Consider the following 27,213-nt stretch of genomic DNA (forward strand, 5'->3'; position numbering starts at 1 on the left):
TATTAAAACTTTATTTGGTAGCTGCTTGTGCAATTTTGTTTTTAAATATATGTCATGATGAAGGATTCACTATCTATTGAAAGGGAATGGCAGTCAGCAAATACAGGATAGAAGTTACTCAGCAGTGGGATTGGAATGAATTACAGGGAGCTTCAGTTGGATATCTAATGCTTCTTTCTTAGGTGGGTTGGGAAGTGTATATACATATGTTATATTATTATGTATGAATTTCATAATTTTAAAAAATGTTTTCAACCAAACATGGAAGAAATGGAGTGAATGATACAGGTGGTTGGACATAGAGGGAATGATTTTATTTACTCATCTACCTCGTGTATTTGTTTCCCGCAGTTTCTGTGTGCACTACCAAGAAGGGAAGGCTATGAGTTCTTTGTAGGACAGTGGTCAGGCACTGAACTCCACTTCACTGCACTTATAAATATTCAGGTAGGTGGCTTCTGCTCATCCACTAGAGCCGTAGTCCTCAACCTTCCTAGTGCCGCGACCCTTTTATACAGTTCCTCACGTTGTGGTGACCCCCAACCATAAAATTATTTTCGTTGCTACTTCATAACTGTAATTTTGCTACTTTATGAATTGTAATGTAAATATCTGATATGCAGGATGTATTTTCATTGTTACAAATTGAACATAATTAAAGCATAGTGATTAATCACAAAAACAATATGTAATTATATATGTGTTTTCCGATGGTCGTAGGCGACCCCTGTGAAAGGGTTGTTCGACCCCCAGAGGGGTCGCGACCCACAGGTTCAGAACCGCTGCACTAGAAGAAAGAGGCCTACCCCTTTGTGGGATCCTGAGCCTTTGCTGAGGCTTGAGAACACAAAATATCTACAGACCCCCAGCAGTATTTGCTGTGGCATTGATGAATTGTCATACTTGATATGTTGGACCAGCTTTCCAGGCCCTATTCCATACCTAGAAATTGGCAAAGACCCAAAACATGTTCTCTGACTACTTCGAGCTCTCTCCTGTCTCTTCCCTAGATCTCTAAAACATTTACTGTATGTGCCTCACTTAACAAACATGGATAAGTTATAATGGTGGTCTTAAGGTAGGCTCCATGTCTTATTTGAGTTTTATTAAGTCAGCACTTCCCATGGTGCTATGTAATAGTTTCCATTCCATTTTGGTTTGCTTCCCTCCTCCTTTTTTTTTAAATTCTAAAATATTAGATTTAGTTTGATCCAAAGCATTTGAAGCTCTTCTTTAAAATAGATTTTTATTGATTTCAGCGAGGAAGGGAGAGAGAGATAGAAACGTCAATGATGAGAATCATTGATTGGCTGCCTCCTGCACACCCCCACTGGGGATCGAGCCCACAACCTGGGCATGTGCCCCTACCAGGAATTGAACCATGACCTCCTGGTTCATAGGTCGATGCTCAACCACTGAGCTATATTAGCTGGACTGAAGCTTTTAAAATAAGTCAGTATTTCATATTAGATCATAACTAAGATTGACATTCTATATTTAGAGGCCAAATCTGGCAAAAACAAGCATGTATGATTTTGAAGTTGGGGTAAAGGGAGCGCAAATTAGAATCGGGGCAGCTTTCACTTTGTTATTTTTCAATTCTAACAATCATTTATTGGGCACATACTATAATAACCACCATTTAATATACTTACTATGTGCCATTATTATTTAATCCTCACAATTATCCCATGAGATATTATTTCATTTACTCACTGCTAGTAAGTGGTAGACCTGGGTTTGACTGACTCCAGGTAATTGACTCCATAGTCTTTGAACTTATCCATTATGCTATTGTGTTGGAAACTATGCTAGAACCTAGATACCTATGAGCCAAGGCTCCTGCCCTCATGAAGCTCATATTCAAGTATAAGAAAAAAATCCAGAAAAAGAATTATAATCAAAATGACCAATATAGTAGAAGTATGTTCAAAAGCACTGAGAGGCTAAATTATTAAAAGTACCCTAGCAATACTTAGATATTGATAATTAAAAGGACTCTTGCTGGAATTTTAGAGAGAAAACCCAGAGATTTTTTTTGAATGTATAGTCCTCCAACACTATATGGGGGCTTTAGCTCTGAACCCAGCTTCTCTTCCTAGTCTGGATTAAGGTCTGGTTACTATCCTGTTCATTCTTCATGAAATTATGGTATTCTCATGCTTTTCTCCCTACCTCCCACCCAGCTTTTATTTTAAAACTGCACATTGCAAATCTGGCCCATGTGCAAACTCTCCAGCTGTTTGCTACAGCTTAAAAGAGCTCAGTCTTCAGAGCCAGCCAAGGGGAGTAGATTTCAGCTGTGAAATGCACTAGTCCATAAAAGTGGCAATTACACAGGCATATTGCTTTCTTTAGAACTTTATTTGGTAGCTGCTTGTGCCATTTTGTTTTTAAATATATGGCCATGATGAAGGATTCACTGCCTACTGTAAACATTTTCTGGGAAAAGAGCCAAACCTTTTTCAATTGAAGACACAAATAATGCTGTGCAAACTGTCACTTCACCGTGCCTTGGCAGGCCCAACCATCCCCAGTCCTCAGACTCACTAGACACTCAAGGGGCTGGTAAGAGCCAGAATTTCCTTCAGACTCCCTCTTGCTCCGAAATTGCAGTTTTGTTGTGGTGGTACGTTATTGCGCCTTGATAAGTGTTCTTCCTTACAGACTCGAGGGGAAGCTGCGGCCAGCCAGCTGATTTTATATCACTACCCTGAACTTAAGAAAGAAAAGGGCATAGTACTGATGACAGCAGAAATGGATTCTACATTTCTGGTAAGAATCAATTGTACCTCTGTGGATTTACCTGGTAGCCCTGAAAGTAATATTCTTCAGCAAAATTCAGGAGAAGTAAAATTTGAGATATCTACACGTATTTGTTTCTTACTTAAAGTTGACAGTAACAAGGTCTTGCTCAAACTCTTGCAAGTTGAAGTTAGTACAGATCCTCAATCACTTCTTCACAATTTTGAAGTCCAAATGCTCTGAAAACATTCTGCACCTTTCTAAAACTCTGACTTCAAAACACATCAGGCCCAAGGGGTTTTAGATAAGAAACTGGACAAGTAAATGGCTTCTTAAGAGTAGGGAAGAGTTCAAAGTCTAGAATAGTGCTCGATCTTTTATCTTCCACACTGTTCACATACACAACATTCCTCACACATAGTGATTTCCCCTGCCCCTTTTCCCATTCCCTGGATAGAGCATCAACCATATGCCCATAGATAATGATATCCATTATGTTTGTTCTCTCCACGTGTCTAGGGCCAGGAGCACTTTTATGATTACTGTACAGCCTGTTTGTCTAACCTTTGCTCATTTTAATCTCATTTATCTGGCAGCATTTAAGTTCAGGATGGCCTCAAGATACTGGCCACTTTCATGCCTCTTTTCCCTGAGATTTTTCATTGCAACACCCACTTATTTTTCCCTTCTCTCTTACCAGCGGCATATAGGGAAGGAAGTGGTGTAAGTTCCTTGGCTAGTATTGGCACTCAGCTAGTATTTCAGCCATTATTACAATAGCAGTTAGTCCCAAGTCTTGGACACAGTTGGTACTCTACTTCCCTGTCTATTAGTCCTGAAACTGTTCAGTCCCATTTCTCATATTCTTACTCCCCCCCCCACCACACTCAACTGGAAGGTACCTAAAACCCTATGCAGAAGAATGGAATTGCCATTAACTGAGGTAAACAGGATCGTAGAAGCAAAAGGTTTGGAAGGAATATCAGGAGCTCAGTTGTTGGCACATTAAATCTGACATGCCTATTAGATTTCCAAGTAGTAGGCAGTTAGATATATGAGCCTGGAGTTCAGAGCAGAGCCCAGCGGAGATGAGGAAGCATCAACAAAGATTATTTAAAAGGAACAAGTCAGTGACGTAGGCAGAAAACTAAGATAGTAGAATGTCCTGGAAACTGAGATAACATGTTTCAAGAAACAGGGAGTGCTCAACTGGCCAAATCTCACTTTCTGGTAGGAAATGAGATGAGGACTGAGAATTTAGTACACTCACAAAATGGAAGTCATGGGGTACCTTTATAAGGGACATTTCAAACAGAGCAGTAGGATAAACACATAATTGGAGTGCTATTAAGAGAATATAGAAAGAAATTAGAGTAAGCATAAACAAGTCTTTGAAAGGGTTTTCTGTGAGGGGAAGGAGAGAATGGGGCAATAGCTGGGGGGCGGGGGGAGAAGTGGGAGCGAGAGTGTTTTTTTGTTTTGTTTTAAATATGGAAGAAATAAATTTGTATGCTGATGGAAAGATCCAGTAGAGAGGGAAATATTGATAATGTGGAGAAAGAGGAGAGAAATGTTGAAGTAAGATTTTTGAGTGGGTAAGTCTGGAAATGAGGAAAATATAAAAACAGGAGAGAAGCCAGGATATAAGGACACAGTTAAATGGATAGAGGTGGTAGTAGCCTATAGAAATTCTCTCTGATTTGTTTAGTGGAAGGAAAGGCCCGTCATTAGCTGGAAGTGAGGATGGAAGAATAGGTGTTGGACATTATAGTAAAAAAGAGAACGTCTGAAATTGTCTAGGACAGGAGTCACCACACTGTAGCGTCGGGGCCAAATCCAATCCACTGTCTGTTTTTAGAAGGCCCATAAGTGAAGAATGTTCTACATCTTTAAATGGTTGGTGAGGGGGTAAGGGAGCCTAAAGAAGATGAGTATTTCCTGACCTGTGAACCTGTGAAAAGTATATGAAATTCGAATTTTAGTGTCTGTGAAAGAGTTTTATTTGAACACAATAAATAGCCATGGTTATCATTTACCTATTATCTGTGGCTGTTGTAGCTCTTCAACAAAGATTATAGAACCCATAGAGCCTAAAATATTAACTGTCTGTCCCTTTACAGAAACTGTATGCCTACCTGTGGTCTAGGAAAATGGAAGAGAGAATAGCTGTGTGGGTACAAGCACAGAAAGAGAGGGCTGAGAGTTTCATTTAACTAGGGTTATGGTTTAGCCAAGTGGTATAATGAAGTAAAATAGGAACCCAGAAGTTAAATGTAAAGGCAAAGGAGTGATTATAATTGTTGACCATGGCATATAAACTGGATAAAGAGGGAAGCGAAAACATAAGGGAGGTTAGAGACAGAATTGTGAGTCCTAGTGGAGTTAAAAGATTTTTGAAGTTGGGAGTGTGCTTAAATGATAGGAAATAGTAGACCAAGTGTGTGTAGGTGCTTCAAATTGAGATTTGGAGGGATATAGTTGCCAATAATGACAAGGTTTAAGATTTGACCAGAGGAGTAAGGGACATAGAGATTGCACTTTATTTTCTGGTCTTCAGCGAAGCACAGCCTCTAATCATGTTAAAAGTGCACTCGAGGCTAACCGGTTTGGCTCAGTGGATAGTGTCGGTCTGCGTACTGAAAGGTCCCAGGTTCGATTTCGGCCAAGGGCATATACCTTGGTTGCGGGCACATCCCCAGTAGGAGGTGTGCAGAAGGCAGCTGATCAATGTTTCTCTCTCATTGATGTTTCTAACTCTCTATCCCTCTCCCTTCCTCTCTGTACAAAAAAAAAAAAAATCAATAAAATATATAAATTTTTTTTAAAAAAGTGCACTCGAGAGGTCAGAGGAGAGACCCTTCTACTTGGGCATTTTGACCACCTCACTTTGGTGGTCTCAAACTGATACAGTTCCCATCATCATTAAAATTTGCCTCCTGGCCTTATAACATTCAACAGCATACCAGACAATAAATAGAGGGTAGGGCAAAAGTAGGTTTACAGTTCATATGGAAAATAATACAATAATAAATAATAATACAAGAATAGATTACGTTTCACGTAGTACCCACAACTGTAAACCTACTTTTACTCCACTCTGTATTTGCCTTGCATAAGTCAACTTGACTGACTGTCCAGTGTAGTATACAGTAAGTCCTCACTTTATGTCATTGATAGGTCCTTGGAACTGTGGCAAAAAGACATAACAAAACCAATTTTACCATAGGCAACTTGATATAAACAGCAGCTAAGTTCCTACAGCATCTCATCAGTGTTATAGCAAAACAACATTGAATGACTGATGTTATTTGAGGAGCTACTTTACAGAACTAGACTTGTTAGGAATTATTATAGAGGTGCATGATTCAGAGATGGGAAACCGAGAAATGTAATCTATACTAATAAAAGGGTAATATGCTAATTAGACAGGATATCTTCCAGACATCCATCTGGACGTCCTTCCAGGCAAAGCCATGGTGGCAGGGGCTGAAGCAGAGGTGGTTAGGGGTGATCAAGCGGCAGGGGAGGGCAGTTAGGGGTGACCAGGCTGGCAGGGGAAGGCAGTTAGGTGCAATCAGGCAGGCAGAGAGGTTAGGGGCAATCAGGTAGGCAAGCAGGGGAGTGGTTAGGAGCCAGCGATCCCGAATTGCAGTCGGACATCCCCGGAGGGGTTCCAGATTGGAGAGGGTGCAGGCCGGGCTGAGATACCACTCCCACCCCCCAACCCCCACCCCCATGCACAGATTTCGTGCACTGGACCTCTAGTATAAATATATGATCACCTGCATACTCACACATGAATTTGTATTTTAGGCATAGTATTTCCAAGTACAGTAAAGCAGATAAATAGAAATACATGGAAACTAAAGGTTTCTTCTTAACTAATTAACTTTAATGCTGAAAATTTAGTAGAATATTAGAAAACCTTATCTGGTTCCATATGTCTATCAATAAAAGCTTTAATTGGAATGCAGTAAGTGCTAGGATAAAACCATGTAGAACATTCTGAGGGGTGGGGTTTCCTGACCCAGAAGGAGGAAGGTGACTTCCTAGAAATGACACCTGTGCTGAACCTTCAAAGATGAGCCAGAGTTTTGCCAGGTAAAGAAAGGTGGGAGGGAGAGAGGCATGTTCCAGACAGAGCAAATAGCATAAGTAAATGCTAGGAGGCATAAAATGACTTGCAGTATAACAAAGAATTTGGTATCACTGATATATAAAAAAGGTTTGGTGAGTTATGTTTAGAGGTTTGGCTTTATCCTGAAGACGCAAAAGAATCATTGGAGGAGAGATAATGACCCCAAAAATATATAGGAAGTAAATTGATCATAGCTATGAAAATTAAAAGAGGAGAGATCAGGTTTGTTAATATACCTCCTTAATGAGCAACACAAGGAGTTAATATGTTTATCTTCTTGGATCTTGGAAAGAGAGGAGGCTACTGCTTCATGTTGAGAATTAAGAAAACAAAAGGCAGGGGGTGAATAACCCTCGAGAGACAGATGCACATAGCTAACCTGTATCTTACCTCCCTACCCACCACACTAGTGGTCTTCAAGCTAGTAGGAGGAATCCTTGATCCAAACAAAACCTTACTATGTAAATCCTAGGATAAGACAGCTGAAACAGAGGTGAAGGGACCTGAGGCACCCCTTCAGAGCCCCTAAGATTCTACTGTTCGGACAGCACTATTCTAGAGGGAACACAGCTGAGATAACCCCCGCCTCCACCATCCTCAGCCTCAAATAAAAATTGGTTTTCAGAGGCCCTACAGTTCAGGAGCTCAGAGAACAGTGATAGCGGCCTCGGATTGTGGCGTGCACTTGTTTTAGAAATGGTTTGCTGTTAAGGCATGTTTTAGTATAAAAAAAGGTAAAATGGATGAAGCAGAGTTAACAACCTTGATTGATTTTAATTATCTTCCCCCACAGTGTCAGGGTGAAGTGGAGGGAGTACCAGCCTGGGAGTCCAGAGGTCTGGTCCTGTCTCTGCCACTCTCTAGCCACATGACCTTGAGCCTATCCCTAGACTTCATCTGCTTTGGGTTCCTGGCTTATTAAATGAGGACTGGGTGATCTCTGGGGCCCCTTCCAGCTCTGAAATTCCATTAATTTGAAATAGCCAGCATTTTGGAAAAAGGCTTTTGATTGAAGATCTAGTCTCAGATTAGTGCCTGCTTGTGAGAAAATGACCTGAAAACCCCACAGGAGGGAATGGAGACAACGTGGCCTAGGGTATTTATAAACCCGTCCTCATGATTCTATAGCTAGACGGAGCACGCTCCTGACAGTCAGTTATACTGGGAATTTTCCGTTATCCTTTGGGGTTGGTTTTGGCCATAGGAACACAAGGATAATGAATAAGTGCCTCTGACTAGTTAGAACTGGAGAATGACTAGATAGAAAAAATAAGAGTTATTTGAAGTAACTCTTTTGTAAGGTTTCAAAGTATAGTCTATGTCCTGACCCTACCTCTGTTACATAGAGTGGTCTGGTCACCATTTCCCTGCCTCTGAGCTTTCCAGAAGGTGGCCCCTTTTCTTCCCTGGAGCTTTGCTGGTGCCTTAGTTATTAGTTAGAAATGGCTACATAGCAAATTACCCCAAACTTAGGGCTTAAAACAAAAGTTGGTTACCTCATAGTTTCTGTGGGTCAGGAATTCAAGGGCAGCATAGCTGGGTGGGTCCAGCTCAGTCTCATGAAGTTGCTGTCAGGATGTTGGCCAGCACTACAGCCACCTGAAGGCTGGTTGGGCTTGAGGATCTACCTCTGACCCCACTCTCCTGGCTATTGGCAGGAGGCCTCGTTTCCTTGCCATGTTGGCTTCTCTGTAAGGCTTAAATGTCTTCATCACATGGCAACTAGCTTTTCCAGAGCAAGTGATTCAGGAGAGAGCAAGTTAGAAACGACTGTCTTTTGTGACTTAATAGCAGAAGTCATTCTTCATCATCCCACTGTATTCAGCTTGTTAGAAGCAAGTCAGTAAATACAGTTCACACTCAAAGAAAGGGTTAGTCAAGAACTTAGTACTCACCAACTAGAGCTTGGAGCTGGGTAACTATTGTTATTTTCCACCTGCCCCCCCCCCCCCTCGAAATACACTTAACAGTTATAAAGGAACTGAACCAAGAGGGAAATTTTGAGCATATGCATTAATTTATTCAAACATTCACCGGATGTCACTATGTGCAGGGGTGTAAAACATGCACACATACTTTGAGGAATTGATACTAGGGAAGATAGACAAAAAAGGAAAAGAAAGGACAAATACAATACAGTATGATAATAAGTACTACGATAGTGGTAAACATGGGGTAATTTGGGTACATAGAGAGGAGGCACCTAGCTAAGACTTGGGAGATCAGGGAGTCAGGGAAGCTTCCTGAAGCAGAGACTCCTGTGTGAGGGCTCGCTTGCCACAGGACTCAAACACAGAGCTTTTCGGTTCTGGGCAGGGAGAGAGCTCACTGTTCTTTTTACCTTCCAGAATGTTGCTGAGGCACAGTGCATTGCCAATCAAGTTCAGCTCTTCTATGCCACTGATCGGAAGGAGACCTACGGGTTAGTAGAAACCTTTAACTTCAGACCAAATGACTTCAAATATATGTCTGTCATCGCGGAATTGGAGCAAAGTGGACTTGGAGCGGAACTGAAATGTGCCCAGAACCAGGATAAGACTTAGAGCTGCAAGGGTTGGCTCCTTTACAGCATCTGCTCAGCCCACTCACCCCCTTGAATTCTCAGGAGCTCAGCATCTATAATGCAGTCTCTTAAGGAGTTGCCCTGTGTGCTTATGCAAGAAGTACTAATGGAGGTGAGCCTTATTACTTGATAGTCAGGAACAGAGTTAGCCAAAATTCCGATAATTATCTCTCAGCACACTTGAGGTTTCCTTTTTAAGCGTTTCGGTTCATTATCAGAGACAGCCAAAGATCAGCAGGATGGTTGACTTGATTTTACACACTGTTAAAAGTGCACATGCATTCTGGACATTTTGGTGGTACAGCATAGTTCCTCATCTTTCTAAACTTGTGACAAGATAGCTTGAAGACCTGCTATAGTTAGATGTGGGCTTTAGATACTCTTCCCATGTGCCAGTTAGCTTGCCAAAAGCAAAACCCAAATATCCTGTTTAGACTCTAGAACAACCAGGTATTGCAATCAGGATTAAGACTTCATCTAGATGCTCCCAGAGTTGCTTTTAGTGTAGCTGGTTTGCAGCATCAGTAGATGTCAGGTATACTTAAACACAAAGGTACAGTGTCTGCATATTTTTACTAGTAAATCATGGTTTGTGGCACCTCCTCTTCTAACTCTGTCTTTTAGAATCTGTGTATTTGGAGGGGGTGAATCAATGCAGTGTAAATAAATCAACTTTTTATAAGGAAGGAGCAATCCAGATTTGCATGTTTTTGTGTTGTTGTTTTTTAACAACTCTAAGCCATACTACTATTATATGAAAAAGTGGGTGGAAGCAAATGTTCTCAAGTTGGGTGTGGAGAAAATATAGCAATAAAATAAACTCTGACTTACAGTATTTGTTATATTCAGCAGTGAAATCTAAGCTATGTGCTGTCCATAGTGTCAGTGCTGTGAGCTGACTTGATCAAAATTCATCTTTGGGCTTAGTAGTTGCTTGAAACATCAAAAATGAGAAAAGGAGCTCTCCAGCTCTGGAAACTCCCATGTGGTTTGTAGAGTCACTGCTGTGGCTCAAAGCTCAGTGATAGAGGAGGGTGGTAGTTACACACCAGTCTTCTGAACCTGAGGTTCCCCCCCTCCCCATTGTTGTCGGCTGCCTTTACTACGCCTTTCCTTTTCTTGCTCTGACATGCTTCACTTTGTCTGCTGCTGCCCAAGATCTGGTTGTATGACACTGAACATGGTGAGTGGAAATGGAACCAGTAGTTACAGTTCCTGTGTATGTTTGTTTTCTTCATTACAGGTTGGGCCTGTCCCCAAGCTCTTTAAATGGGCTTGGACTTCCCATTATTTTCTGAGCTGAGTCTGTTTTGTTATACCTCTGAGTCTGTATATAGAGAGAGACAGATAGTGTTTGTTTAACCTGGATAAGCTGCTAGCTATCCTTTCACAATTTCTCTAAAGACAGGGCTATTTCCTGATGCAAATTCTGGACTTACCTCTGGTCCTGACAGTTCATTTTTTGAGAAACTTGAATCTGGATGTTTTGAGTCCTGGGAATCTTTAGCATCAGGCAGTTACTATTGTGGGTGTCCGGTTATGTTTGCTTTTCCGTCCAATGGACCCAGTTCCTAGCCATAGGACATTTTCATAGCATCTCCACCAGAGGGTGAGAAAATGATAGGAAAAGAAATAAAAACTGGCTGCTCATTTTATTGTTCCTCCCAGCTTTGTCCTAAATCAAGGGAAGACTGTATCCATGGGCAGTTACACTGGAAAGATCAAAGCACCATCTGGCTGTTCCTTATATTTATTTACCTAGGAAGATCTGGCAAAGAACTAAAAGAACATTGTAACTTTAGTCAGTAAATTTGTCTGGTGGTGCAACATGATGTTATAGAAAGTGGACAGGCTTTAGAGTTAAATGAATCTGGGTTCAGCTGTTGGTGTTGCAATACATTAGCTCTATAATATTGAACAAATTATTTAAACTCTCTAAATCTGTTTATTCATCTGTAAAATGGGGATAATAATATCTACCTCATAGGATTATTGTCAGAATTAATTTGTACACTACAGTCTTGCTTAATAAATGTCACCTCCCTTCCTCTTCTCCACTTCCCTGCCTGTCATTAAAGACCAATGCAAATTAACATTTCAGATGTGCAGATCATTCTTCATTCCAGTTTAACAAGCAAACCTTATCTCACATGTTCTCAAACTTTGAGTGGAAGTAGAATTATTTTGAGCACTTCAAAATGCAGGTTCCCAAGTTCCAAACCTCAACCTGCTGAATCATAATCTTTGTAAAAAGTCCTGGGAATCTGCATTTTAATATGTGCTCCAGATGATTCAGATGATGGTAATTCACCAGCCACACTTTGAGAACCATTGCCTTATGAGTTCTTCACAAAAAAATGCCAGGTCTTCCTTTCCTATGGACATTAACCATAGAATTGGATTCTTCTGTCCTTTGCCTCCTATAGTGGTCCTCTTTGCATATAATATATTTATGTATTTATGTATCTTTTGCCCACACTAGACTGTGAGCTCCTTGAGGGCCAGGCTTTAATCTCCATTTCTAGTGTCAAGGATATGGCCTGGAACATATAAGATACTCAGTTGTTTGTTGAATAAATAAGTGACATGATTTTAGCCAAAACATTATCTTGTGTATGCCTATATTTAAATACTCTGAATTTAAGAGAATCATTTAGATTAATAACTTACTGAGTAGGAATATTTATAATCCAAGATACCAGATTATATACAAAGTCTCTGTAAATCACCAATCTGCTGGGCTGTCTGCTCAGTGCAATTCAGTAGTCCTCACAGAGCACCTCCTCGGCCAGCACCATGTTAGGTGCAGACACGGAAGATGCGTAGGAGCCCTGCTCTCAAGCTCTGTTCCAGCCACCGCCTGTGTCTCTCTGGGCTCTGAATCTGTGCCCTACATCCAGCACCTGGTCATAGTTTCCCTTGTCTTGTTCTCAGGAGGTTGATGCTGCTATTTCTTCTCCTCCAACCAGTTTGGAAGCAGTAGTCACATGTATCCTTTTTTTTGCAGTCTCCATAATACTGACCTTTTGTTCAGCCTTGGAGAAGAAGTAAAAATGCCCACTTTCCCAGTCCTTTGATTTAGCAATGATTCAGCAATCATTAATATTTAGTGGGCACCTATTAGATGTTAAGTACAGATATAGGAAGCTGGTGAATAAAGCAGTGAGCAGGCCAAATAAGGCCCTTGTTGTCATGGAGTTTATATGCGTGTGAAGAAGACAAATGAATAACATTATTTCAAATACTGGCAGTGCTATGAAAATAAAAAATAATAATAATGTGATAGAATGTGGAGTGGAGGCAATAACTCAGTGGTCAGGAGAGCCATCTCTGCAGTGGTGACAGCTGATACTGGAGTTGAAGAAAAGTACCAGGTAAAGAGAAGAGCCAGTGCTGAGGCCTTAAAGTAGGGCCAAGCTCAGCATGCTTGTTTTGGGGCCCAGATTTAAAGGATCACTCCTTGCCCTTGAGGAGCTCACAGTTCAGCAAGGGAGACACTAACATGAATAATTACAATAGGAGGCAAACTGACAGTGCCATTCTCAGAAGAGGGTCGAGGAGGGTTAAAGAATACTAGGGAAGCCCTGGCCAGTGTGGTTCAGTTGGTTGGGCATCATCCCATACACCAAAAGGTTGCCAGTTTTATTCCTGGTCAGGACACATGCCCGAGTTGATCCCCAATAGTATAATGAACCACAAGTCCCTATTACTCAACAAAAAATTTTCAACACGTGATAATCTAGTTTCATTTAGATCCCCACCCACTTTCCCTCCAAATCCCAGGTATTGTATTGTTTAATCCATACATACCTCTGCTTATATTTCTAAAGGCTAAATACTTTTAAAGCACAAAACATTCCTAAATAACAGTAATTCCTTAATATTATCAAATGTGTAGTCATATTCAAATTTCCCCAATTATCCAATTTTTTACAGTTTTGCTCAAATCAGGATCCAAACAAGATACATATCTTGCAACTAGATATGTCTAAGTCATTTTTAAACTTATTTTTAAATAATTTTAGGCTCACATAGAAGTTGCAAAAATAATAGAGTTCCTACGTGCCCTTCACTCAGCTTTCCCCAATGTAACATACAATAGCCATAATTATCAAAACCATGAAATTGACATGCATACAATATAAATACAGACTTTATTTTGGATTTCACCAGCTTTTATACGCACTCATTCTTTATTTTTTCCTCTTGTTTATAGTCCTATGAAATTTTAAGTTTGTGGAACCACAATCAGGATACTATCACCAAGAGAAGAAAGTCCCTCGTGCTATGTATGCCTTTATAGTCAAACTTTCCTCCTCAGTCCTAACTCCTGGCAACCACTGATCTGCTCTCCATCACTATAATTTTGTCATTTTGAGAATGTATATAATAAAATCATATAGTATGTAATCTTTTAAGATTAAATTTTGTCACTCAGCACAATGCCTTTGCAATTATCCAAGTTGCTACAACTCTCAATAGCCAGTTTGTTTTATTGCTGAGTAGTATCCCATATTAAGTCACTCTTAACTTACAGGTTTTCCCTCACCTCTTTTGTTTTCTTGACATTTATGTGTTCAGAATCCATCCTATAGAATTTTTGTCATTCTGGATTGGCTGATTTCCTCTATTCCTAGTCCCTCCTAAAACTGAGAGACCTCTAGGCTTGGTCAGAATCAGATGGTCTTCTGTAAGGAATCCCCACCCCCAATGACGAGGCTAAGGCAGGTATTACTGAAAACACTGGGAGAAAGGATGCTGAGAAGAGGGAAGAAACTTTTTGTTGAAATTTTCAAACATATACTAAAGTAAAACAAATAGTATAATGAACCCCAAGTCTCTATTACCCAACACAAAAAGTGCTGACCCTCACAGACTGCAGTAGCCTGAGGAGGGTTTGAACTGGGGGTCATGCTCTAGGCAGGCAGCCCTATAAGAGAGGCCTTATAAGAGAGGCCTGAAAGGGAGGCACCACAGTGGCAGAGGAAGTAGGCTTGGACAGAACTTCCTGTGCAGGCTTCATGGTGGGTTCCAGGGAAGGCTGAGCCTGGACAGTGGCAAACTGTCACCACAGCCTACCTTCTAACCCCCGACCCTTCCTCCCCCCTCCCCTCCTCACCTCCAACTATCACCTCCACTCCTGGGACCCCCCTGAGTTGAGAACTAACCCAAGTGGTTGGAGGGCATGCATCTGTAGAGGACAGTGCCCACCATGGCTATGTTGGAGGTCAGGTCAGGTTGGGGAGGGTGTTAGAAATTATCCTAAGGCTCTTATGCACACCAGGCTTCCACCACAGATCCAAGATGGAAGTCCTGAAACCTGGAGAGGTGAGGGCTATGCCTCCAACTCAAGGGGTGAGCAGGGAGCAGGGGGCAGGGAACAGGGAGGGAAGAGGGACCTGGGAGCACAGAACACTTGAGTCTGAGGTTCTCAGGCTCAAGAGGGCCCTCCTGCTCTTCAGAGGGACTAAAGCCCATGTCACAGTGGGCTGTGCCACCTTTGCTTGCACATTCATTTTCCCCACCCCCACCCCAAGAAGTGAGTACAGCCATCCAGGCTACATGGTTGGCCAGCCCTGATGTGTCAAGTGTCCTCTCATATTGTCCTGGTCACTGCCCCTTGTCTTCCAGGACCACAGGAACGGGGTCACCCCTCTTCTACACAAGAGCCTGCTGAGGCTTGAAGGCAGCACCCCAAAAGACTGACCACAGCCTTCTGCTGACCCTCACAGCTCTTCTGTGGGGCACGTATTGTGGTTTCCATTTTACAGAGGGGAAATGGGCTCAGAGAGGACAAATGCCTTGTCCAAGGTCGCACAGAATTTTAATGTACATTCTTTTCAACATTGTCTTTCAAACTAAAGGAAGTCCAACTTCAATTCCTCTTTTTGCAATGAGGCTATTCTTTGCTTTTTCCTAAATGTGCCAGGATGAAAGATACTGCCTTCTGGGCAGGAAAAGGCAGAGCTGAAATAGAAACATTTTCTTGGGAGACTGAGGAGAAGGTGGGCCCCATCCGGCTCCTCCACTGGAGCTGTGGCCTAAGCTTCAGGAGCAATCATACTGCAAAGGACTGGGGGTCTAAAGGGGCCTCCCCCACCCCCCTTCCTCTGATTCTGGCCAGGTTTCCTCATTGGAGTTTCCAGAAGCCTGAGGGGTGCTCTGGGGGTGCTGTAGCTCATTCTGAGAGGAGAGTGGGTATGGGGAAACTTTCCTGGCATAGGAGGGACTGGGAGGTCCCCAGGGAGAGACTCCTCTGTATCAGTGGTGTCACAGGTAATAGGCTCACAGGGGCAAGAGCAGGAAGCTTGTCCTGATAAGGCACTTGGAATGGTCAGGATGGAAGATGCTTTTGTGGTGCAGACGGGGAAAACTGAGGCCCAAAGAAGGACAGGGCTTTCCTAGAGACACAGGGCAGGGCAGGAGCCCAGGTCTGGATACCACCCCCTGCCACTGGAGCTCCCCACGAGGAGTCATGTTCTTGCAGTGGAGAAGAGTAGGTCCTCAGCTAGGTTCTCAGTGGTCCCCACCACGCTTCAGAGACAGGGGCCTTATTTGAGCCACTTATCATATACAGGACACAGTGGCAGGGAGCAGTGCCTGTAGAGTTACAGCATGCCATCAGGGAGTACAGGAGTAACCCAGTCACAGAGCTAAATACATTGTGAAGCTGGGACCTTGTTCCCAAAGGTCTGGATCTTCTCAGCCCCAGCAGAGCCTCCTGAAGAATCTCTCTAGCCCAGACTGAGAGCCACAGGAAGGGGGGAAAGGCATTTGAGAGACCTGGGCTATCTCTGTCTTCTCCCAGTCCTGCAACCTGTCAGCTAGTATTGGGCAGACACTGGGGATCTGTGGGTGAGCTGGCAACTTCTGAAGTTCCTTCTAAATGGATCAGCCATATTTCCCACAATGTAAGATTCTCTACGTTTCACTCTTCACCAGGCAAACCCCTGCCATCCTATAAAACCCAGCTTGAGGTACAGCAAATGACCATGTGCAAAGCCACAGAAGGAGTCACATCACATTCCAAAGAATCTTACAGACCATGATCTCCAACCACAATGCAACATAATTAGAAGTCAGCACGAGAAACATAAACCTCCCATAGGCTGAGAAGCTAAAACACACTTCTCAATCATCCATGGGTTAAAGAGGAAATGACAGTGAAATTATGAAATATTTAGAACTGAATGATAAGAAAAGCACATAGCAGTCTGTGTTTCCTCTGTAAGTCCAAGTCCCTGACCCACATCCTAAGTACCTTCCATTGCCTCCTCCCAACCCTGCCCCCCACAACACACACACACACACACACACACACACACACACACACACACACACACACTCTAGGAGGCTGACTTCTGTAGGTGGGTCAACAGGTTCCCTGCCCTTGGCTTCAAGAGTAGGAATTGGCCAATGGGGAGACCTGCCCAGAAGTCAGAGGAAGGGAGGTGGGGAAGGCCCCTTTAGACCCCCAGTCCTTTGCAGTATGATTGCTGTGAGTGGGTTATGTCCCTGGAGCTTAGGCCACAGCTCCAGTCAGCAGCTCCCTCCTCATAGCTCCCACTTTGACAACTCCCTCCCAGCACCTCTCAGCTAGGGGTGGCAGCTTCAGCCTAGGGTGGACATCAAAAGGCTGCTCTTGCTAGCCCTTTGGTGATACTCTATCCGTGTGGTTTCCCTGTACCCTGACTATACCTCTAAATAGTGCCTTCTTTAAACTCTCTTCAAAATGCCCAATTTGGGTGTTCCATGTGTTTCCTGCAGTTAACTACTCTCACAAAGTGCTCCCCATCAGTCTGTAACCATGCTCTCACTTCTGGATGACTGAGCTCTGACCTTGTGTGATTTCTGTGTGTTGCCCCCTTGCTGGCCTGTTGTCAGCTGAGGTCAGGAACTGGAGCAGCTTCCTCACCTGATGCCCTGCTCTCAGCACAGTCATGCTTAATACAGGGGATTAAATAGGGTATCAAACAAAGGACTAGATTTGAATCTCTTCTGCATATACTAAAGCATGCAAATATTTGTAGGGGTTTGAGATAGAGTTAAGGACCCAGGAAACCCCAGCAAGAGGTACAGCAAATGACTTTAGACGGGGACAAAAATAGGTGCTCAACAAAAGAAAGAACCTTCAGTTCTATGAACTGGGATTCATGATCCAGTGTGTTCTCATGCCATCCATGGAGCAAGCAGAAGATCCAGGAAGCCTCTGTGCCACAGTATATGCCTCCCACAGCCTATGCGTCTGCCTTGGCCCTCCCACTCTAGGCCTCCAACCTTCCCTTCCATCCCAAGACAGCCACCTGGTCCCTCCTCCTGGGGCCCACTTGTGATTAGATGCTGGTGTGGGATCTCTGTGTGCCCTCAGGGAAGGGACCCAGGTAGAAAAGTAGGAAGAACAGTCAAGTCTGAAGGGTTTGGATTTCGTTGAAAGGAAGGAGGGAAAGAAGACATTCAAATGGAACAGCTAGAACAAATGTCTGGCGGTGGGAAACAGTGATTTCAGGTAAGGAGTGAGGAGAACCAGCCAGGTCTGAGCAAGAATCCCAGCCCTGGTGGGGAAGGTGAAAATCCGTGATCTGAGCATCTTCAGGGCCAGTCCTTTCAGTGAGGGACTCACTCCTGTGTCCTGAGGCATTCATTCATTCATTCATTCATTCAATAAATGGGACTATGTGCCTGCTGTGTGCCAGGCAATATGCCAAGAGCCGAGGGTATGGAAGTGGATAGGGCAGAACTGATCCCTTAGTGAGTTCAGGCACAAGTGCAACACACGTGATTCGGGGAGAGCAAGAAAACCACCATTATCTAGCAGCGCCTTTCTTTCTGCTCCAGACGAAAGCTGAACTTGTCCCCATTTTACAGCGGAGAATGCTGAGGCTGCCTCTTTGGCAGAAGTGTAGGCAGACACTCAGTTTGCCCGACGAGAAGTTGGGAGCGCGATACAGACTTTCCGGAAAGGCGACAGTGCGCGCGTGCACTGAGGGGGAGGGTCCCCACTCCCCGCCCCTTCCCCGCCCCTTGGCCACAGCGCGGCGGCCGGAGGCCCGGGGAGGAGCTGGCGTTGCCTCCGGGGCGATAGAGCGACCGCAGCCCGGCTGGGCAGGCCGGTGGACAGACCAGGGGACCCGCGGAGGGAGAGGACCGGCCAGCGCGCTGGGGCTGTGACCCGCGGCCAGACGAGGACTCGCTCTCATCCACCGAGGCGGACCCGTGAGTGATCCCCGCGCCCGCACGCCCCGGCCGGGGCCACGGCTCAGCCTTGCTTCCACTTTCATTTCTTCCGCCGTCCGGGCGTGGCGCCGTCGGGGGCGACCTCTGCCCGAAGGCAGGCTGGCCACAGTCCTCCGTCCGGGTCCGAGCAGCGAAAGTCGAAAGTCGGGGTTTGGGGGTGCCAGTGTTTGAGGGGGCGTGTCCTCGGGAGCGGAAATGTCTGGCCTGCCCCTCTGGGTCCTACGACCGGGCTCTCCTGGCAGTTGGGCAGGAGAGAGGTGGAGGAGACCGACGGCCAAAGGGTGGGCTTGGGTGGCTGACCGTCTTGGGGACTCTGCAGACTCTGCACAGAGCACGGAGCCCCACCCCGACTTTCCTCTTGGATCTCTGCCCTGCAGGGAGCCCCCTCCGCCCCCACGCCTTTCCCACAGCTCTAGGCTGGGTTCTAGGTTCAGCCTGAGGAGTGGCAGGTGTGGCCCTGGCAGGGGGCTGTGTCAGAAACAGGAAGTGTTCCTCTGTGGTCTTCCTTTGGGCAGCCCAGATGCCCACCCAGGCTGTGAGCCATCACTGGCCACCTCAGGAGTAAAAGGACACAGCATTGGGAAATAGGGCTAAGAGGGGCAATAGTTTTGATTCAGGGAGGGAACCAAGGTTCTGTGAGGGATGGGAACTCAGGAAGGTTTTGGAGTGGCAAGTGAGGAGAATCAAGTGGCATGGAGAGAGGGCACCTACCCATCCTCCCACTGGCAGGCTTACCTTTTCCTGGGAAAGACCCAGGCCTGGAGGTAAGGTGTGACTCTAGCCCACTGGTCAGGACACCCAAGTTGCTGCGGGGCAGTGGGGAGGCTCAGCGTGTTGGAACAGGAATTAGGTGGTCTAACTGGTGGGAAGATGCCTCCACTCTCCCTCCACTCCCCTCCTCTCCCCTTCTCTCTGCCAGACCAGGGACCAGCTAGTGCAGCCAGTGTAGGAAAATGGTCTTTTATTCTTGTCTTGGGCCGCACCCCACCTTATCCCAGTTCCCAGTTCTGCCCTTGGAGATCCTCTGCCTGTAACTTGCTGTGGGAATGAAGGCTCTCAAGTCCCCTTTCTGGGCCTCATACTTCCCATCTGTTTAAGAAGTGGGTTGGGTCAGTTGATTTCTCAGGGCTATTTCAACCCTAAGATTCTTTTTTTTTTTTTTTTTTTTACCTTACCTTTAATGTTGGAAGTTATACAAATGTACCCTTTTTTCCCCATGGACCCCTTCTAGCCCACCCCTTCCCCCAACCCCAGGTCTTCACCACATTATTGTCTGTGTCCATGGGTTATGCATAAATGTATATATATTCTTTGGTTAATCTCTTCCCACCCATCCACGCCTGCCTTCCCTCCAAGAACCCTAAGATTCTTGAGTTTAAACTTTCCTTAAAGCCTGAGCATTGACCATGTGCCAGGCCCTGCCCTAGGCTGGGCGTGGGGGTGGAGGGGTGTGAAGATTCAGAGACAGGAGTGAGGGGCATGTTCAGGGATCAGCAAGAAGCCCAGCGTGGTTGGTTGGGAAGTGGGGCAGGAAAGGTAGGGTAAGGTGTTGAATGCCAGAGTGAGGGTCTGTTGCTAACAGTCAGTAAAGGGAACTGGGCCAAGGTAAAGAGCCCAGGAACCCCACCTGATCGCAGTGTGAGAGATTTTGGAAGCACCCGCCCAAGCAGAGTTTAGAATGCAGGTAACACGTGAAGCATGGAAGGCACCTGCTCTTGGGTCAGGAAGCTCAGGTCCCATGCTGGGGGCTTCTTTGGGTGAGAAGGTGGGGGGCAGGGGATGGAGTCTCCAAGTTCCTCTCATTTTATTTGACTGTCCTTCTTTGCCTGCAACAAAGAACCCCTGTTCCGAACTTCTCCACTAGCTTGACTTATTGCCTGACATGACACCTCCCCCAACCCATATTTACAGTGCCTTTGGTCACATCCAGTGTCACCTTTCCCCATCCTCCTTCCCCAGTCCCGTCCCAGTATTACTAGGGACATGAGAAAGGAAAAATGCTCCAATGTCAGCTCTGAGGTTTTGTTTGTGGCTATATTCAAGCCTCAGTCTAGGACGGGAGTCAGCACCCCCACTGACCAGGGTCAAGATCAGGTCAGAGTTCAACCTGGAGCCAGAGCTCAGTGCTTGGCCTATACTCAGCCTTAGTGCTCAGTCTGGGGTCAGGGTCAGTGCTCAGTTTGTGGCTAAATTTGTCTCAGTAGGAACCTAGGTCTGCATTTCTCAAGAGCTCACAGACTCACAGAGGAGGAAAGAGCCTACCTTGAGAGTCACAGTAACGTGGACTATATCGGAGTGACTCAGGAAGTTGCATGGGCCTAGTCCATGCCTACCTACTACAGTCATGGTGGTGCTGGGCCTATAACCCAGGACTTCCGCCTGCAAGCTTGGGGCTCTGATTGCTGTCCCCAAGGTCTGTTCTGAGTCTGGGATTCTTCAGTTCTAAAAGGCAAAGCAAATTCATATGAATTCTAGATGGGCCCAGCTGGGTAGATCTAACTGCATTCCTACCTTCCAGTTCCAGGCACACAGTGGGTGCTCTGGGAATGTCTACTGCATAGCAGGTGCAGGGGGCGGGGCCTGTTGGGGTTTCCGCAAGAGGAGGCTGGCTTGGGGGGAAGGATCTCCAACTGCTGTTGGAGGAGGTGGTGCCCTTCTAGACCTGCTACCTCCCCCTCTCCTCCAGCCACTCACAGGCCACCCAGCTGGCCATATAAGGGCTTTTCCTCTTTCAGGGTAATAACAGGAAAGGACATTTTTGGTAGAAAAGTCCCTCCTGCTCTCTGGGAATCCCCGGTGGCTGGTAGCCGGCCGGATGAACTATAAGATATCCCAGAGGAAGCTGAAGTGGGGGGGGCTCCCCCTACCCCCAGCACAATGCCGCCAGGCTCTCCCACGCTGCACCAGGTGGCCTGTGGGGCCCCCAGAGGTCATCTTGTCCAGGGCCGGCAGGAAGCCTCTGTCACCTCTTTACTGGTCAACAGCAAGTCTAAGGAGCACCTGTTTGGATCCGAGGCCCAGCCCTCTGTGAGATGCAATGAATATGGAGAGGAAACAGAATAAGAAGGCAGGGCTGTGGCACTGGACAGGGGAGATAGGACAGCCTGGGAACAGAGCAGGGTGCTGGACCAAGGGGATGAGGAAGATTTAGAATTCAAAGAGGCTGCTGAGATGGGCCAAAAGCTGAGAGGTGAGAGGGAATGATGTGTTGGGAAGTCACAGCACATTTGGTAAGAACCTGACCACCATGCTCTTCCATGCCCTTGGCTCTGGCAGGGCATCCGCCGGTCCTTCCCCTGGACACCCGTCCCTCGCCCAGCCTGGCCATGGCCCTGTGCCTGAAGCAGGTGTTTGCCAAGGACAAGACTTTCCGGCCGCGGAAGCGCTTCGAGCCGGGCACACAGCGCTTCGAGCTGTACAAGAAGGCACAGGCATCGCTTAAGTCCGGCCTGGACCTGCGCAGTGTGGTGAGGCTGCCACCGGGCGAGAATATTGACGACTGGATCGCCGTGCACGTGGTGGACTTCTTTAACCGCATCAACCTCATCTATGGCACCATGGCTGAGCGCTGCAGCGAGACCAGCTGCCCGGTGATGGCTGGAGGGCCCCGCTACGAGTACCGCTGGCAGGACGAGCGGCAGTACCGGCGGCCAGCCAAGCTCTCGGCACCACGTTACATGGCCTTACTCATGGACTGGATCGAGGGCCTCATCAACGATGAGGATGTCTTTCCCACTCGAGTTGGTGAGTGCCACCTGGTCAGGCCTGGCCAGGGAGGGAGGGAGCCACTGGAGCCCATTTCACAGATGCGGCATTTAGTTTGATATAGGAATTCTGTGGAGTGTGTGTGTGTGTGTGTGTGTGTGTAATTTTCATCCCCATTTTGTAAAAGAGGAAACAGGCTCTGAGGGGTTCAGTGTCTGCTTGTCAAGATCAGGCATCTCAATTTCAGATGGCCTGACTCCCAGTTTGGGGTTCTTCTTGTCTAAAGCTTGAGTGCCCCTCCAGGGACCACCCTGGGGAGACCACTATGATCCTCAGAACCTTCCAGAAGAGGTGCCTCAAGGTGCTCCTAACAGGTTACCCTCCTTGGGTTGATCTGACTTGCAGCCTCCTGGGAGTTCCCTCTGACTCCGGTCCCCAGAAGGGGAGGGGGTGGAGATTGGATGTGCTGACAGTATTTCCACTTCAGGGAGCTCTAAGGGCAGAGCTCCAAGCTGTGGAGACTTTTCTTATCTCAGCTGGGCAGCCTGGGCGGATAAGGGTGGGTAAGGGAGAGAGTGATGTCACCCTGGCCCTGCTTCCCCACCCAGGGGCATCAAGAAGGGGTGTTGGCATGACACTGTGTTCATCACAGCAGCCCCACCCCCACCTGGCCTCAAGGCTTTGGGAATCAGAGGTGGGTGAGGCAGGGTGGTCAAGCCCAGAGGAGAGAAGTCTGAATGCTGAGCACTGAGTCACAATTCAATGCCCTAGGCCCCTCCCCAGCTGGTTGCCTGTCATTTCCTGCACTATCATGCCCAACAGTGGGTATCTTCATATCACACAGGAGGAAACCTAGGCCAAGAGAGGGATAGTGCACTGAGTCAGGAGCATTCAGAACTGCGGCTCGGGTCTCTTGGGGCCTGGGCCCCAAGTCTAGATAGGCAGGACAAGTCCGAGGAACCTGGACTGGGCCTAGAAGGGCTCATGGAGAGGCAGGGCTCAACCCTTCCTGAGAAAGTGAGGAAGGAGAAGGGATCTGTGGAGTGGGGTGGGCCAGTGTGGGCCTGTATCTGGGCTCTTATTCCCTTCTAGCCTTAACCCCCAGGCTTATGAGACCCCAGATGTCTGTGCCTTAACCCTGGGATGGCAGAGAAGCGCACATGGCCACCAAGATTTCCACCCTGAGCATGGGGGACTATAGGAAACTGTGTCTTTTTCACAGGCTCTAGAGCTCTTCTTTTTTAAATATATTTTTATTGATCTCAGAGAGGAACGGAGAGAGAGATGGAAACATCAGTGATGAGAGAGAATCATTGATCAGCTGCCTCCCGCACGTCTCCTACTGGGAATTAAACCCACAACCTGGGTATGTGCCCTGACCAGAAATCAAACCTTGACCTCTGGGTTCATAGGTTAATACTCAACCACTGGGCCACACTGCTGGACCCTAGAGCTCTTCTTGAGCGGAGTCTGTGGAATTTATCTCAGAGGGATGCTACAGTGCAGTGCAGACAGGGTTTGAATCCTGCCTCCAGTCAGTACTAATTAATAGTTATGTGGCCTCGGGCAAGTGGCTCCAACTTTATGCACCTCCATTTTATCACATCTAGGATGGCTATCATACCAGGCAAAAGGTGCAAAAGGCCCAGCATATGGCCTGGCTCACAGATGGAAGAGTGTTATTGAAAATTTGAAGGAATGAGAGATATCTGAACTAGTTCTTGAAGCCTTAGTAATTCTCAGAATTAGGGGTCTGGGGACTGCACTGTGTATGTTGTAAAGAGGAAGGATCCAGGGTGGGGTTGGAGAGGGAGGCCAGAATCCTGAAAGGCCTTAAGTAGGGACCATGCTGGGAAGTTAGGACTTAATTATGAAGGCCCATGTTTTTAAAAAATGGACCCCAGATGTTGATGAGCTTCCCTTGGAATTTTATCCAAAGGTGTCTTGTGAGAGCACCTACAGATGCATATATTTCTGGGGAGCATTGAGGCATTACTTCCTTTCATCATACTCTAAGAAGGGTTGTTCCGTGACCTCCAACCAGGTGGCAGAGTCCTTCTCAGCGTCAAGGGAAAAGGCGGAAGATAATTTGTATTTCAGTAGAACAGAAGCAAATCAGAGTTGTGCTTCTTAAAAAGGGAAGTATGGGGGAAAGCAAATCACGATCTCTCTCTGTCTTCCACAGGGAAGTGTGCTAGGGAACAGGCCATCCTGGCCAAAGCTGCCTGTATGTGGGAGGGCAGGCAGGGCTGGGTAGGGTTTCATACCAGGATTCTGATCCCCCTCACTTCTGCCCCTCTCCATCCCCCTAGGAGTCCCCTTTCCCAAGAACTTCCAGCAGGTCTGCACCAAGATCCTGACCCGCCTCTTTCGAGTCTTTGTCCATGTCTACATCCACCACTTCGACAGCATCCTCAGCATGGGGGCCGAGGCACACGTCAACACCTGCTACAAGCACTTCTACTACTTCATCCGAGAGTTCAGCCTGGTGGACCAGCGGGAGCTGGAGCCACTGGTGAGGCCAAGCCCCCACAACCCTCCCCTACCAGCGCTAGCCTTTGAGTTTTCAGATCCAAAGTCTACCTGTACTAAGAAAATCCAATACCCAAGTGGATAAATTAGGAGAAGACAATTCATTTAACAATGATTCTGTACTTTAATAGAGAATGTGTTCGAGTTTCAGTTTACAAATCCAGATCTGTAGCCTGGAGTTGGGGTGGGAGGAGGGAAGGGGCCAAGTTTAGGCAGAAGAGCAGCCAGGTCCTATGGTTTGGGTGGGGGCTGCCTGGCAGGTTGAGCTCTGACTGACTCCCATTCCTCACCCCACCCCCACTCTCACCCCCACCTTGTGTCTCTGCAGAGGGAGATGACAGAGCGGATCTGTCACTGAGCCTAGACCTGGACACTGTTGCTCATCAGATGATCGTCTGAATATAGAGTGGCTGACGAGGGGGACCCTCAGGAGTCTGGTGGCAGAGGAACCTCAAGGCCCTGGGACCCCTCCACACACCCAAAGTCCCTGGACTTCTGGTTCTCAGGAGTCTGCCCATATGTCCCCTGACTGCTTGTGAGTGGAGAAAGGGAGGATTTAAATGTGGGCAAACAGGAGGAAAGGAGGACCTAACCTCTGACATGAAGTCTAGGGATGGGGTAGGCTAGAAGGTTTCCACTCTGACACTTGACCTTTTCGTGGTGGTTCCCAAGCCTAATGGGGCAGTGTGGATGTGGTTGAGGTGCTGGCAAGCAAGGTACAAGAGTGAGCAGCCTGTGTGTGAGTGAGCACTGTGTGTGTGTGTGTGTGTGTGTGTGTGTGTGAGAGAGAGAGAGAGAGAGAGAGAGAGAGAGAGAGAGAGAGAGAGATTTTGATTGTGGAGAGCGTCTGTGAGAGCCAGCCACCTTCGACCCTACCCTCCCTGGCACATAGTGGGACCTCATAAATGTTAGGCAGATGGATGGATGGAAGGAACAAAGGAATGAGGGAGGAAGGGGAGGAGAGATTGGGACCATCAGACCATGATCACTGTAGGAGTGATGACAATTCACTGTCCCCTCTCGGTGTGTCTGATGATGTGTAAGTACAATATGTGGTTGTAGGTGGGTATAGCTCTATGTTTGAAACTTCTAGGCTATCTTTTTCCATCAGCATGAATTCTGGGGAACTGTGGGGAGGTAGAAAGGGGAGCATTGCCCTGGGTACCTAAATCCCTGGCCCACCACAGACACAGGTTCTGATTGCTCAGCCAGGGATGCCCAACAACTAGCATTTCACTCAGCCCTCTGCCTCCAGAAAGGCCTGATTATAGACAGCCTCCTGGGGGGAAGGGGTGACCCCTCCGGCCACAATGGTCCTCTGGTGCTTAAATTGGGAATCACATACTCCAATCTAGCTTCTGGAATCTACACTTGACTCCCAGCATCTGAAGCCCAGGACAGGATAATAATCCAACCCAAGGATCTAGTGGAACTTGAATTGGGAAATTCTGGAGTCTTGTCTCCCATGCTAGGACATTAAGAACCACGGGGATAGTGAATGCACTCTTCCAGGCTTGGAGAAACCCCATCCTTCAAGCACTTGCCTCCTTTCAACCATCCTGAGACATTCCAGCTGGTTGGCTCTCAGAGCACAGCTGTTCCCAGAGAAACTGGGATGTTCATTCAGTACTCCATTACTCAGCACTCCCATGCCCAGCCATGTGTGCAGACCCACTTGTGGGGAAATTGAGTCAGGGATAGGGCCCTCCCTTCCCAGAGCCTCCACACTGGGAGGCCAGAGGAGAGCCAGAAAAGACCTGAGGAGCATCTAGTCTCACTCACAGAATCCTCCACGTACATAAGAGGAACCTGAAGCCAGGAGGAGAAGCTGTCCTAGGCCTCACGGCAAAGCTTTGTGGAGCTGAAGGAGAAGCACATGGAATGAGGGTTTGCCAGCCCCTCTCCAGGACACAACTGTTCCTGCTTTGAGCAAGGATTTCTAGCCTGATGTCAGAGTGCCCCACCTTCCCTCAGGCCTGCCAGGGCTATCTGCTGAGCCAAACCTCCAAACTCATGCCCCTCTCCATGACCCAGCAGCTGCCTGATCTCTGGGGAAGCAGATGGGGCTCCTGGAGTCAGCCCACTGGACTGGGGCTGCTGCCTCCAGAGAAGTTCCCAAGGGAAGCAACACTGGCCTGCAGCTTTGCCAAAGGCTCTGGAGTGAGAGGGGAAGGGAGGTGTCAAAGATTCTCCCAGGGACAGTGGATGGTAAGATAGATTCTAGGCCGTGGCTGTGGCCGGTGCTGATTGAAAGGGGGTGAGGTGGGTGGGAGGGAAGGGGGGGGAAATCTATTTT

General features: G+C 46.7%; 2 protein-coding genes across 3 annotated transcripts in view; both read left to right on the forward strand.

Moving 5' to 3' along the window:
* ATPAF1 (ATP synthase mitochondrial F1 complex assembly factor 1) overlaps window positions 1-12,050 on the forward strand; it is a 31,596-nt gene extending 19,546 nt beyond the window's left edge. The window contains exons 7-9 of the mRNA XM_059689686.1: window positions 352-447; window positions 2,668-2,775; window positions 9,232-12,050. Coding sequence (XP_059545669.1) covers window positions 352-447; window positions 2,668-2,775; window positions 9,232-9,426 — 399 coding nt within the window. The 3' untranslated portion in view covers window positions 9,427-12,050. The remainder of the gene's footprint in view (window positions 1-351; window positions 448-2,667; window positions 2,776-9,231) is intronic.
* A 6,409-nt stretch (window positions 12,051-18,459) lies between these two features.
* On the forward strand, window positions 18,460-27,164 carry MOB3C (MOB kinase activator 3C). Of its 2 annotated transcripts, XM_059689698.1 has the most exons (4): window positions 18,460-18,659; window positions 21,957-22,424; window positions 24,698-24,900; window positions 25,246-27,164. In XM_059689698.1, the coding sequence occupies exons 2-4, from the start codon at window positions 22,007-22,009 to the stop codon at window positions 25,273-25,275; spliced, it is 651 nt and encodes a 216-aa protein (XP_059545681.1). In that variant the 5' UTR covers window positions 18,460-18,659; window positions 21,957-22,006; the 3' UTR covers window positions 25,276-27,164. The 2 variants fall into 2 exon arrangements, with proteins under 2 accessions (XP_059545681.1, XP_059545679.1); XM_059689696.1 differs by lacking the exon at window positions 25,246-27,164 and having other exon boundaries at window positions 18,515-18,659; window positions 24,698-25,017.
* Window positions 27,165-27,213: the final 49 nt, after the last annotated feature.

Source organism: Myotis daubentonii, chromosome 3 (assembly GCF_963259705.1).
Source record: "Myotis daubentonii chromosome 3, mMyoDau2.1, whole genome shotgun sequence".
Lineage (NCBI taxonomy): Eukaryota > Metazoa > Chordata > Mammalia > Chiroptera > Vespertilionidae > Myotis > Myotis daubentonii.